This window comes from Bison bison, unplaced genomic scaffold (genome assembly GCF_000754665.1).
Source record: "Bison bison bison isolate TAMUID 2011002044 unplaced genomic scaffold, Bison_UMD1.0 scf7180017864134, whole genome shotgun sequence".
Lineage (NCBI taxonomy): Eukaryota > Metazoa > Chordata > Mammalia > Artiodactyla > Bovidae > Bison > Bison bison.
This window is the reverse complement of record NW_011494706.1, coordinates 8,668,989-8,683,545: the sequence shown is the minus strand read 5'-3', so window position 1 is coordinate 8,683,545 and position 14,557 is coordinate 8,668,989. Positions and strand designations below refer to the sequence as shown.

General features: G+C 39.4%; 1 protein-coding gene across 4 annotated transcripts in view; it reads left to right on the top strand.

The window, feature by feature from the left end:
* CDK14 (cyclin-dependent kinase 14) overlaps nucleotides 1-14,557 on the top strand; it is a 668,333-nt gene that overhangs the window by 326,727 nt on the left and 327,049 nt on the right. For all 4 annotated transcript variants that reach the window (XM_010839815.1, XM_010839811.1, XM_010839814.1 and 1 more), the window contains one exon: nucleotides 6,548-6,671. In XM_010839815.1, the coding sequence (XP_010838117.1) occupies nucleotides 6,548-6,671 (124 nt within the window). The remainder of the gene's footprint in view (nucleotides 1-6,547; nucleotides 6,672-14,557) is intronic.

Sequence of the window (14,557 nt, the reverse complement as noted above, 5' to 3'; positions counted from 1 at the left end):
TTACGGCTGATTCACACGGTTGTACAGCAGAAACCAACACAATGCTGTAAAAACTTAAAAAAAAATGCCCTAAGGGGACAAAATATTCTTAGGAAGACCTTATGGTTACTACAGTAGATAATAAGCAAATAGAAAGGAAAAATATGTTAATTTATCAACTTCAATATATAAAGCTTTCTGCTGCCATAGTATTTACTTCTAAGAGGATTTTAAATAGCAAAAATAGACATTCAAGAACCATATGCTTATTACATACTACATTAATTGAGACTTTTACAAACTTGGGTTCACTTAATAAAAGTACTTTGATTATATTGGGTGTATAGCTGTATTCATCCATGTGTTTAGTAAGCATCATCCTTGGTTAAGATAATGAGGTGTAGTGGAAAGTTCACGAGTGTTGTGTGATGGTTGGATTGACTGAGTAAGTTTGTTGGGCTTTAAGAGCATTAGTTTTCTCATTTGCTTAAAAGAAAAGGAAAAAAATACGAGATTATAAAAGACACATAAAATTACTTAGTCTTTTTTCAAGTTTATTTATTGCTTATATCTCTGGCCGCTCCGGGTCTTAGTTGCAGCACTTGGGGTCTTTTAGCTGCGGCACACTGGGGCTTTTGTTTGTTCGGTTGCAGCATGTGGGATCTAGAGGGCTTCCTAGTGGCTCACTGGTAAAGAATCCTCCTGCAGTGCAGGAGACTCGGGAGACACAGGTTCAGTCCTGGGGTGGGCAGGATTCCCTGGAAGATGAAACGGCAACCCACTCCAGTATTCTTGTCTGGGAAATCCCATAGACAGAGGAGCCTGGCAGGTTACCGTCCATAGGGTTGCGATGAGTTGGACACGAGTGAGCGACTAAGCATACCTGTGTGCACGTGGGATCTAGTTCCCTGAGCAGGGATTGAACCCGGGCCCCTTGTATTGGGAGTTGTTGAGTTCTAGCTACTAGACTAGCAGGAAGTCCCAGAACAGTCTTCAAATGAGTGTAAACCTTTAATTACTATGAGTCTGCCTTCCGTTTTTGTTTTTTTTTTTTCAGTACCTGAGATCACGTCGACATTCACCAAGTTTTATTAGGGAGCTACAAAGCTGATGTTTCCTCTTCCTCTGCATGCAGCCCCTCCTTTGGTGGTACTTCTTGTTCTCATAGTACCCTCTGGTTTTCACAGAGATCAAACTTAGCTTGTTATGTGGTGATTTCTACAACAACCCAGTGAACTGGCTTTCTTAAAAATTTACATGGGCCAGTTAGATACTTGCCTGTATGTCTAAAGAAAGAAATCCCTAAGACTTGGGTTCTCAAAACATTCCCAAGCAATGTTCTATGGCACATTCTGTTAAACTCGGAATGACTGCTCTTTCCTTGTCCCTTGAAGGGACAATATAATTCACTGAAACCATTAGTAAACTTGGTGTTTTAGAAATAACATTTTAAGGTGTTTAACAGAAAATGCTCCAAGTTTACTAATGGTTTCAGTGAATTACATTGTCCCTTCATCACCATTACTATTATGATGGTGTGTTGATGGTTTTACAGTTTCATATATTGTCAGGCCAGAATACTGGAGTGGGTAGCCTTTCCCTTTTCCAGGGGATCTTCCTGACCCAGGAATCGAACCAGGGTCTCCTGCATTGCAGGCGGATTTTTTACCAACGGAGCTATCAGGCAAGCCCTTACTAATGGTTTTAGTGAGTTATATTGCCCCTTCACCACCATTATTATGATGACGGTATGTTGATCATTTTACAGTTTCATATATTGTCTTTTCATTAATTACAATTTTTCTTCTTATTAATTCATCTGCCTAGTGATTTCCTTGCTTGCTTTCCTCAATTTTTTCCCTCAGAAAAGCAAGAGGTTTGTCATGTAATACATTGTCTCATCTTGTGTATCTAATGAATGCTCCTTTTCCTACTAAACTTTTATGCGTAATGAAGTGTCCTCCCTCCTGTGGGCCTTCAGTTACACTCCGTTTGTGTAGCTGTCATAGTGCTGCTGCTGCTGCTGCTAAGCAGACCTCTTTAAGTGCAGTTAATCTGCTTATGTGCTTCCCAGGTGGGGCTAGTGGTAAAGAACTGACCTGCCAGTGCAGGAGATGATGGGTTCAATCCCTGCCTCAGGAAGATCCCTTGGAGAAGGGCATGGCAACCCACTCCAGTATTCTTGCCTGGAGAATCCCATGGACAGAGGAGCCTGGAGGGCTACAGTCCACAGAGTCTCCCAGGTCAGAAACAACTGAAGCCACTTAGCATGGATACATGAATCTATGTGTCTCTCATATCCAGTGGGCTGTGAGTTCCTCAAGTCAAGGAACTACATCTTACATCCTATTCATCTTTGCATCCCTCTTACATGATAGCACCTGGCAGATGGTTGGCACTTCGTAAATCCTTAAGGAATGTATTATCTGGGGATTTGTTCTGACTTAACTTTGTGCATTGTTCAAAGATCTAAAAGTTTGTGTGGGGCTCTCATTTGATGCTCTGGGCTCTGTCTGTCTTATTTGGAGCTTAGTTCGTCATGTATACAACTGTAGTTGAGTGTGTGGTTGCATCTTTCCCTAACACTGATTTTCTTAATCCTCTTTAATCTGCTGTCCTATTTGAATAGCTTCTGGATTAACATGAGGATTATATATTTCTGCTAATTAGTAAAGGTGTTAAAAGAAGAGCCCTTTGGGACTGTTTGGTCTTCCCACTTCTACTCTTAGCTTCTAGAAACTCCCATTCCAGGAGTCTGTTCTTTTTTCTATCTGCTTCATCCAGATGTCCCTAAATCCTGTTCAGTCATCACATTACTTAGTAATGAGTGTCAGCTGTGGGAGCAGATTAGGAAGATGGTTGAGGCAGTCTGAAATTAAAAGACGCTTGCTCTTTGGAATAAAAGCTATGATGAACCTAGACAGCATATTAAAATCAGACATCACTTTGCCGACGAAGGTTCATCTAGTCAAAGCTATGGTTTTTCCAGTAATCATGTATGCAAGTCAGAGCTGGACCATAAAGAAGACTGAGCACTGAAGAATTGATGCTTTTGAACTGTGGTGTTGGAGAAGACTCTTGAGAGTCCCTTGGACTGCAAGGAGATCCAACCCATCCATCCTAAAGGAAATCAACCATAAATATTCATTGGAAGGACTGATGCTGAAGCTGAAACTCCAATACTGTGGCCACCTGATGCAAAGAGCTGACTCATTATAAAAGACCCTGATGCTTGGAAATATTGAGGACAGGAGGAGAAGGGGACAACCGCGGATGAGATGGCATTACCAGCTCAATGGACATGAGTTTGAGCAAACTCCAGGAGGTAGTGAAGGACAGGGAAGCCTGGTGTGCTGCAGTCCGTGGGGTCACAAAGAGTTAGACCTGACTGAGTGACTGAACTACAACAACACATTCTGGGGAGACAGGGGAATCCCATCCTGTGATAGGCAGATGTAGCAGCTGCCCCTGGAGCACAGAGGAGGAACACCTCACACAGACCTGCAGGGAGACTGAAGGCCTGAGGTCCAGGGAGGAGTGGCGTTTGAGGAGAGACCTAAGAAACACAGGGAGATTAGCAGGCAAAAGTGAGACAAGGCTTTTCTGTGAGAGAAGACGTAAGAACGAGGGAAAAGGGTTGAACAGCAATATACTTTGAGTGTGCTTGGGGTTGGAAATGCCTGGGCACCCAGCTGGAGTCAGGGCTCAGCTCAGTGGCCTCGAAGGCCATGCTGTTAGACGCCTGTGCTTTTTCTTACCGATTGGAGGAAGCAGCTTCTGTGTGGACACTGCCTATTTGTGTTCTGGCCAGGATTCCTAGAGTAGAGTGGTTAAGGGAGTAGATTTTGGAGTCAAATTTCTTGGATTTGAGTCCCGGCACTTAAACTGATTCCAGTTTCCTCATCACTGATACAGATAGGATGTGATGTGTGCGTGTGTGTGGGCACAGATGTGTGCAATCATTTGTGTCTGACTCCTTGTGACTCCATGGACTATAGGAGCCTGCCAGACTCCTCTGTCCATGGGATTTTCCAGGCAAGAATACTGGAGTGGGTTGCCATTTCCTTTTCCAGGAGATCTTCCCGACCCAGGGATCGAATTCTCATTTCTTTCATCTCCTGCATTACAGGCAGAGTCTTTACCAGCTGAGCCACCAGGGAAGCCCGGAATAGTGGTACCATCACCATTAAAATTGTTACAGAAGTCAGGGACTACCCTGGTGGTCCAGTGGTTAATACTTCGCCTTCCAACACAGTACAGATTCAATCACTTGTCAGGGAATGAAGACCCCACATGCCTTGGGGTCAAAAAAACCAAAGCATAAAACAAGCAGTGTTGTAACAAATTCAATAAAGACTTTAAAGAAAATATGGTCCACATCAAAAAATCTTTTTAAAAAATTTCTTTACAGAGATCAAAAGAATTCATATTCTATGATGCGTAGAATAGCAGCTGGCACTTTGTATCATTTGCTTGTTCAACTAAAATATGTTGCTGTGGTTAGGTAGATAATCACAGTCTGGTAAGTCCCAGCTAGCACCTTGCAGAATGCAGACTTTCAAAATCAGTTTATTTTTGAAATTCAGTTTATTTGTTTTGCGATCTGCCTATGTGACTGATGAAAAGCTTTTGAAAATGCAAAGTGGCTTTATTTGCTCATCCTTTTTCCCTTCTGAACCGAAGGGATTTGGATTTTCTTTGAAATTGTAAGCTTTTCCGCTTCGAGATGCAGGGGGTTTTAGAAGTGAGGAATGAGGCTGGAAGCTGCTGCTGATGGCGTTAAGTCTTTCCATCTGCTACACAGGAAGGACTGAAAGGAGGAGTCCAGGGGAAGTTTACTTCCTGAGATTCTTGAGCCAGTGATTTAATCCAGCCTAACACAGAACAGGTGTTTAGTTTCTGGTGCTTAGATTCTGGAAATAATGAATCTAGGCCTTCCCGACACCATAGCTTATTATCACATACAAAGATTTTGAAATGAACGTATCTACTGTCTTTCATACTGGGAAGGATTGAGGGCAGGAGTAGAAGGGGACGACAGAGGATGAGATGGTTGGATGGCATCACCGACTCGATGGACATGAATCGGGGCAAACACTGAGACTTAGCGTAGGACAGGGAAGCCTGGTGTGCTACAGTCCATGTGGTGGCAAAGAGTCGGCATAACTTAGCAAGTGAACAAGTGTTCCAAGGTATCCCCCCCTTTAAACGTTTTACTTGGCTTTCAGAGCCCCTAGTTAGTTGGAAAATATTCTGAAATGTTAGCTCCCATGGCCCTTGAGGAGTTGCCAGTCTTTTTTATGTGAAGATTCTAGAATCCTTATCCTACCAGTATGCACGCTAAATTGCTTCAATCATATCTGACTCTTTGCGACCCTATGGACTGTAGTTAGCCAGGCTCCTCTGTCCATGGGCTTCTCCTGGCAAGAATACCGGAGTGGGTTGCCATTCCCTTCTCCAGGGAATCTTCCTGAACCACGGACCAAACCCGTTTCTCTTATGTCTCCTGCATTGGCAGTGTGTTCTTTGCCACCTATTGCCACCTGGGAAGCCCTATCCTACCAGTATTTGGCAGCTAATTCCTTTAAAATTTCCCAGAAAGTGCATTTTGTTACTAGCTGATTACATAGACTACAGTACTGATGGCACTTAAAACCACTTGTTTTTAGTTTTGTTTTAGGAGATTGTTTTTTTTTTAAACTATGTCAATTAGGATTATTTTGGCAAGTAAATAGTTTAAAGATAGTCCTTTTTTTTTAATAAACAGAGCATTGGAAAGCCTAGTGGATCACCTTTTTTGTTATCAAAATGGAAATATTTATTATGATCCAATATGAATGGAAACAGAGAAGACCATCAGGCGCTTCTTAATTGTATTTCTTATGAAACTCTTGCTCTTGAATTCTTGATTTCTCTGTTTTCTATGATTCCTGTCCCTTTAGGTTGGGTCTGTTCTGTAATTAGCAAAAGTACACGTCTGTCTTTAGGCAACAACCTAATCTCTGTGGCCATATGTACCGAAGCAGTGTAATTACAGTGTAGTAATAATTGGACCCCGTGACTGTTTCTGTTTTAATTATTTGAAATCATCTTATCTTTCTATTCCTTAAAGCATGTTATTGAGTGAATCACTGGATACCATGTTTATATCATTTCCATGGAATTAAATATATGTTAATTAAATTTACACTAAAAAATTCTGCTTCCTTTTATAACATTCTGAATAGGGTTTTTTCTCTGTCTCAAGCATCAGTTCAGACCTGAGGAAATCAAATATTATTTAGAAAATGGTTCTTTACATTTCGCTTAATTTCTAGAACAAAGATTGGATTATAGATCTTTCTGGCTAAGGAACTCTGGGTTGACATAATAGGTTGTTAAAAATTTTCAGATTTAGTTTGTACATTAGGAATTTCCATACATGTATGCAAATTCCGTTTCAATAGTTTGATAGAAAATTTAGTGATGGGTACCCATTTTCAAGAAATACAAGTACTTGGCAGACTGTATGTAGAAAGTGGCATTGGACTGTGTTCGTATTTTAACTTTTCTCTGCCTGTTTTTCCAGCTGTTTTTATTTCAGTTGCTGCGAGGGCTGTCCTACATCCACCAGCGCTATATTTTGCACAGAGACCTGAAACCACAGAACCTTCTGATCAGTGACACGGGGGAGTTGAAGCTGGCAGATTTCGGTAGGAAAGCAGTTAATTACCAGTCTATTTTGTCACACGGAGAGAATGCCAGGCATATGGCGGCACTGCGTTTGTTTAGGTGCCCGTCTTCTGTCGTTACAGATCCTGGTAACATTCTTTCAGGAGTGAAGAAATTTTTTTTATGATCAACATCATGCTTGATGGATTTTTTTAAAAGTCTACATTGCTTATTAAAGTCTTAAATAAGCACAAATCAGATTTCATATATTTCCAAAGTTGAAGTCAGTATAATTTTGAATATAAAATACTTTGAAATAAATCTTTTTTTTTTTTAATTAGGAAAATGTCAAATGCATTCTTAAGTAGGATACCTTAAGGGGTCTCCCTTACTCTTGATCCAGCTTCAACAATTATTGTCAAACCTGAATTTTAAACCTCTGGACAGTTTCAGAGCATCATAAAATACATTCAGTGGTGTTTGTTGTCAGAAATCTAAGGGCATTGTTAACCTTTCCAAAAATGACTGTTGTTTCAAAAATTCTAAAGGAAGACACTGATGCCAGTTTAAAAGTGGAGGTCCTGGCCTGGCCCCATAGTAAGTCACCCCTCCCTGGAAGGTTTGGAGATTGGCCTCTTCCAGCTTAGAAGCTGTCCTCCAGCACTGACTTGAGTACCAAAGGGGAACAGAACTGCTGTGTCCTGCTTGTTGGTCTGATGTGTCTGTGCTGCCCGCGCTCTCTGTCACATTGGCGTGCAGAGTTGATTCCCAGCATCAGGAGCGCTGATGGCAGCATGATCTGTTGACATTGCATTGCCTCAATTATTTTTGGATACATATTCTGATTAGAAATTTGTTCCATTAAGAGTGGAATGGAAATATTACCCTTGGGACGTAAGGATGCCTGAGATTGAGATACAGGCTTTTCCAGAATATGATTATCTTTTCTCACTCCACCAACCCCCCTGAGAAATAAAAGAGAGCAGGAAATGTTTATTGCTTATTTCAAGGTTAGGAGAGTGTTCAGTATGTTTGGAATTAATCTACTCTTGCATTTCGTATATTCTTTTCTTCTAAAATTGAAACAAAAGTTAACATCATTGGTGATATATTGCAGGACATTTTTTGTTCTTTTCTTATTTGTGAAAATTATGAAACTGTGTGTGTGTATGTGAGCTAGAAAGTTGTTTGTTGTCAAGTTTTAGCATCAGAATAATACTAGGTGGCTAGATGTAAAGTGTTTCAGTTCAGGGTAGAAAATGATGATGAGAGAAGAGGTGTGGAGGAGAGAAGATTTGCAGTTCCTCAAATTCAAGGTCATTATGTTCACCATGAACATATTTTTTTAGTTTGTTGATATTAGTATTAAACTAAGAAGAATTCATAGTGATTTTCTTCTGTTATCTTAATATATAGTATGAGGTATATGTTTGCATAGTTTATTGTATTGAACATTTAATTTTGCTGAACATGGTTTTCTTGTGTATTTATAGAATGCATTTTTTATTAACTTTATTTTGTCTGTATAACTAGGGGAATAATAGGATTGTATCTAAGTGCTTACTAGGGATTATTTTTTAATTTTATGATGACTTTTTTATTATAATGGGTAAATTCATGTTAAAGGATTCTTACGAATCTTTAAAACTAACATTTTGTAATAGATTCAGAAATAAATTGAAATGTAATTTTAAACAACTTAGAAAACTTTTTAGAAAAGGAGAAAAATCTAGAGACTATGAACTACTCTGAGATTACAAATGTTAACATTTTTATTGTATATTTTCCCACTGTTTCTCCTCCTTCTTTCTTTTTCTTCTTCCATTTATTATGTATCCTCAAAAGAAGAAACCCACACTGTTTTGTAAGCAGTTTTCACTTAGGAATATGTCATGGACATTTTCTTATCTTATTCAATATGAAAAAAACCATTTGTTACAATGTAGATTTTCCCTTAATGGCCACAACCTAGGCCTTTTACTCTGTCCCCCATCGCCGAACGTTTTGGTTCTTTCTAATCGTCACAGTTCTGTGCCGTCCCTCTGTTGAATGTCCTTGCAGAGCAAGCTGGCTGTACTCCAGCTGCAGTGCTGAGTGTTTTAAAGTGTTTGACCAGAGTGCTCTGCAGAAAGGTTGAACCTCAGTGTCACAGACGGAGTCTTCTTGCCTGGAACACAGACTTGGCATGCGTCCTGTGCACAGAGTGTAATGAGCGAGACTCACTCACCAAATGACAATTTCCTCCAATTAATTGTGCATCATTTTTGTCTTTTAATTTAAGACATGCAATTAACTGTGATTTACTGTGCTTGGGCACGTGTCTGGGTCTCAGATGAAGGCAGTACAGTGGAAGCCGTGGAGGAGCTAGACAGTCAAAATGGGACGGTTCCAGGCAGCAGAACAATTAGAAACACCGGGTCTTAATTCAGTTTGATGTGTCAAGAGCCATAGCAGCGGTTCCTTTGTCCTACCTTTTTCTCTCATGTGAAAAATACCATCATATTTTGATTAGAAGAGACAGAAGGAATCTGTGTGAGCGTAATTCTTGTATTGTTAATGCTATTTTTATTAGAGAAAATATATGGGGGGGGGGGACAAACACTAAAATTTACTGAGTTTATTGTGTGTGCCAGACCCTTAGAAATTCTTATTTCATTGTCTCACAAACCTAGGAAGTTATTCTAACCTACACTTTGGATAGAGCCAAGATATTCAGAGAGGGTTAGAAATTTGCCCAAGCTTGACTGTATGAGGGTAGCTGCTCACAAAACTGGAATTCAGATGCTTGATCCATATCTTTCAAATTCAGGTGGCCCAGGGTCTTTATATTTATTTACATAGATATTTTACCTTATAAAACTGCCTAATCTTCCAATAAATTATTGATCATCACATGTGTTTATATTTATATATCAGTACTATTTTTAACCAATGGCAAATTATTAACCATTATATGTGCTTTCTACATACAACAAATATGACACTCATGCTATGAATATAGATTGCACTAATACCCCCCAAAAAATGTATCACATAATTTAATGAACATTTTGTCATTTGTCGTGAGTAGTAGTAATTCAGTAGTGAGTGATTTCAACCTTAGTCCTTTGGAGCTTTTTCCTACTGGACAAAGTAAACCAGAAGATAATTTACCTGCTAGACAAAGTACCCAGATGATAATTTATATGTAAACCCATTCAGATTTAAACAGAATGCAGTTCTGAATTCCAGTTGGTCAAAGTACTGTACTGTTTTTTTTTTCTTGTAAACAAAGTCATATTGAAGCACTTACCTGAGACTTATTTTCTGTATGCATTTGGAAATAAGTAAATTATACATGGTTTAGAATCACTGTGTTTTCCTAATGCAGAAGTTTGTCCCATCTGTATATAATAAGATAATAAAATTGTGTAGAATACAGATTCATTTCTAACAACTGGTTCCTCTTTACATTATTTTTGGGAAAAAATATTTCAAACCCCAAATGTGTCCACACATCAGAACCTCTTACTTAGCTTTTCCCATTTCCTGGAACACTGTTCTCCCTGCTTCTCACATGGCTGACTCCTTCTCATCACACAGCTGGTAGATCCTATGTTACTTTTTCAAAAAGATCACCTCTTGAGAATTCCCTGGTGGTCCAGTGATTACGATTCCACATTTTCATTGCTGAGGGTTTGAGCCCTGGTCAGGGAACTAAGATCCTGCAAACTGTGACATGGCCAAAAAAAATTTTTTTTAGTAAATAAATGAAATATTTTTTTAAAAGCCCACCTTTCCAAAATCATCCAGTTCAACTTCTTCAATAGCACTTACGGTGCACTGAAATAATTTTGTCATTTGTTTATCTGTTAATTTTTGGCTTGTGCTATTCGATTGTAAATCCCATAAGGTCAGGGACTGGGCCTGTCTTGCTCATTCTTGTCTCTGCTATGTCTGGAACCTTAGAGGTGCTCAGGAAATACTGCCTGAATGAAGAAACAATATGTGTAACAAAATTGAGTATTAGTGTAAAGACCAAGACCCACCTGCATTTCCCAATTTTTGCTTGATTCACTTTAGCAAACCAGCAGTTTACAAATTAATTTTCTTTTCATGAGTCCTGTCCTGGCTGGGCACAGTCAAGAGTGCAGATGGAGTTAGATGACCTGAGTATTGAGAGTGTGGGAGCCTCAGGAGCGTATCGAGGCTCTTACACATCAGCCTTGTATACCTGCTTGGTATTATTGTATTTGTAACCTCAGGCTGCAGAAATAAACACTCAGTGAATATAAACATGTACAAAAGATGTATAAGATTTGACGTTCCTACTCTACAGACCTTAAATGATTGATTGTACTATTGTTGAGAGCAAAGCGTATTGAGCTTTGAATTAAGAGGCCTGACTCTATAAGTAGCTTTTGTCTATAACTGTCTATAACTAGCTTATGACTTCAAGCTAGTTTTCCCCTCTGAGCTTTATACTCCTCAACTAAAAAATAAGTGCATTGAACAGATACTAAGAGTCTTCTCAGTGCTGTTTTTATTTATGTTGTACATTTCTGAAATGAATTTATTTTCTAATGATCAGGTATTCACTGGTGGGTAAAAATCAGTTGAGTGAATCCCTAACCAGTGCTACACGTCCCTTCCTAGGACCTCATTTTTTATTCTGGTTTCTGGAAATTGAAGTAGGTGAGAGTCCCACTTTTGTGATATGCGTTGAGATCACATTAAAAGAAAACTGTTGAAGTGTGACAAGTAAATGTACAAACTCACCAAGAAACTAATGTTCATTTGCAGTATGATAGTATGAAAACTAAAAAGATATGTTTCCATGTAAATGAGATTAAAGCAAAATAGATGAGTCTGTAGAGTAGCAGCTTCTTGCAATTTTTGCAAGAAGATGATGGTGTCACACACATTTTCCAGCCATTCTTCTGCTATTGTACGGGGTCATGGCCTTGCTCTGGGGCTTCCCAGGTGGCTCAGTGGTAAAGATTCCGCCTGCCAATGCAGAAGATGCAGATGTGTGAGTTTGATCCCTGGGTTGAGGAGTTCCCCTGGAGGAGGAAATGACAACCCACTCCAATATTCTTGCCTGGAGAATCCCCAAGGACAGAGGGGCCTGGCAGGCTACAGTCCATGGGGTTGCAAAGAGAAGGACACAACTGAGCGACTAAGCATGCATGCATGCATGCATGCATGCACAGCCTTGCTGCATGGAAAGACAGCTGGGTTAAATTTGCCTCTGAGAAAAAAAAGACAGTGCAAACTCTGTGATACAAGCATTTAAGGTCTTGGATTATTTTACTGGCTTTCTTAACACAGGAACAGAGTTAAACAGTTCTGTGGTTTTAATCAAGTAAAATTACACAGGTCTCTTTCCCAGCAGAGGTCTAAACATATGACCTCCCTCATGTTGGTAGTTTCCTCCTCCAGGCTGTTCCTTGACTTGATTTGAGAAAGGGAATTATTATAAATCACATTTTAGATTAATTTGCAGAATACTCCAGAGATGTAACTCTGCAGAGGCCATGGTGAGTGCAGGGTTTGTTTGTAATCTGCCTCTCAGAATTCATGTAGAGAATAGTAGAGAACAGAAAGAAGTCAAGAGTAGCATCTATCAACTTGATAAAATCTAAAGTCTCTGAATAAGAGCCTGTTAGTCCCCAAATTATAAACTTTTAACTGTTTTTTTTTGTCATTAGCATATACAATTTGGGATTCCCAGATGTTACTAGTAGTAAAGAACCCACGTGCCAATGCAGGAGATGTAAGAGACGGGGGTTCAATCCTGGGGTTGCAAAGATCCCCTGGAGAAGAGCATGGCAGCCCACTTCATGCTCTGTCTTTTCTGCCTTGTTTCCGTTGGTATGATGGTCTCTAAGTCTACCCATGTGGCTTCAAATGGCATTATTTCATTCTTTTGGGGGCTAAGAGTCCACGGTATAGATATACCACATCATCTTTATTTATCCATCTGTCGATGGACACTGGGTTGCTTCCATGTCTGGCTACTGTGAATAGTGCTTCTGTGAACATTAGGGTGCATGTGTATTTTCAAATTAGAGTTTTCCCAGGATATATATGCCCAGGAGTGGGATTGCAGGATCGTATGACAGCTCTTTTTAGCTTTCTGAGGGAACTTCATGCTGGTTTCTATACTGGCTGTACTAGTTTACATTTTTATCAACACTATAGGGTAAAAATTAATTTTTAATGGGATAATGATGGTCATTCTGAGTAGTGTGAGGTGGTACCTCATAACAGTTTTGATCTGCCTTTCTCTAATAAGTAACAATGTTGAGCATCTTTTCATGTGCCTGTTGACCATCTGTATGCCTTCTTTGGAGAAATGTCTATTTAGTTCCTCCACCCATTTTTTGATTGGGTTGTTTGTTTTTGATTGTGCTATATGAACTCTGTATATTTTGGAAATTAACTCCTTGTCAGTCACATCATTTACAAATGTTTTCTCCCATTCTATAGATTGGCTTTTCATTTTATTTATGGTTTCCCTTGCAATACAAGAGTTTGTCCATTTGATTAGGTATTATTTATGTTTGCTTTTATTTCTATTGCCTTGGGAAACTGACCTAAGAAAACACTGGACAAATTGTGTTGGAGAATGTTTTGCCTGTGTTCTCTTCTAGGAGTTTTATAGTGTGATGCCTTATATTTAAGTCTCTAAATGGACTTTACTTTCAAGAGCAATTTTAGATTCACAGTAAAGTTGACTGGAAAGCAGAGAGGATTTCCATATACCTCCTGCACTCATACATACATAGCCTCTTCCGTTATCAACATCCCCCACCAGAGTGTTAACACTTGTTACAGTTGATGAACCTACATGAACACAGCAGTATCACCCAAAGTTCATACTTTACATTAGGGTTCACTCTTGATGTACCTCCTCAGTTTTGACAGATTATAACGCCATGTAATATATTTGCCATTATTATATCATAGAGAAGAGTTTCGCTGCCCTAAAAATTGTCTAAAAACTTAGCTATATTTTTTAAGTTGTAAATGGAAACAAGAGAGAAACTTATATAAAATGCAATTAATAAGCATATTCTCCTCTCTATATGAGAAATCTCTCTGTTCAATCACCATAAAGCAGATTGAAGCAATGTGGTGAGAGGTTGATTGCTAAGAATGGCAGCTTCAAACTCCATGGAAATGAGAAAATTCAAAAGTGTTAGTTCATTTTTAGCCAAATCATGCATGTGAGGTAACGAGACATCTTAAAATGCAGAACAGACGCTTCAAATAGGGCTGATCATCTCATTCTCTACTCTTGATGGAAACCTGCTGGGCAAAAAGATTTCAATATGCAAAATATTTTTTGTTCTGTACAATATGAGGGCAGATTTGTTGGCAGCAAGTCAGATAAGGAATGCAGACTGAGTTGAAATACACCAATATATCTTTTAAAAATCTACATATGAGATGACTGGAACCCTAAGGGTTGTCAGTGATGACCAGAGTGGAAGTATTATGTGATGTCAAGAATAGCACTGTAATGAAATTTAGAATTAGGTAGCACTCACTTGCTATTTATGGAGAAGGAAATGGCAACCCACTCCAGTGTTCTTGCCTGGAGAATCCCAGGGACAGGGGAGCCTGGTGGGCTGCTGTCTGTGGGGTTGCACAGAGTCAGACACGACTGAGGAGACTTAGCAGCAGCAGCAGCAGCAGCAGCAGCACTTGCTATTTAAGACAACTGTGATTACACTTGAACATGAGTTTTCATAATCGTTAGGTAAGTGTAGAAGTCATTGATGTCCCTTATTTATGGATCTCCCTTTATCTTCTGCTCTTTGCCTTCCAAGAAGCATTTTAAAATACAGCCAAAGTCAAACTTGACTGATACATGCATCAATACTCTGATTTATTCTAGTATCGTGGATGACAGTGAGTCATTGCAGGCGAAGGCATATGT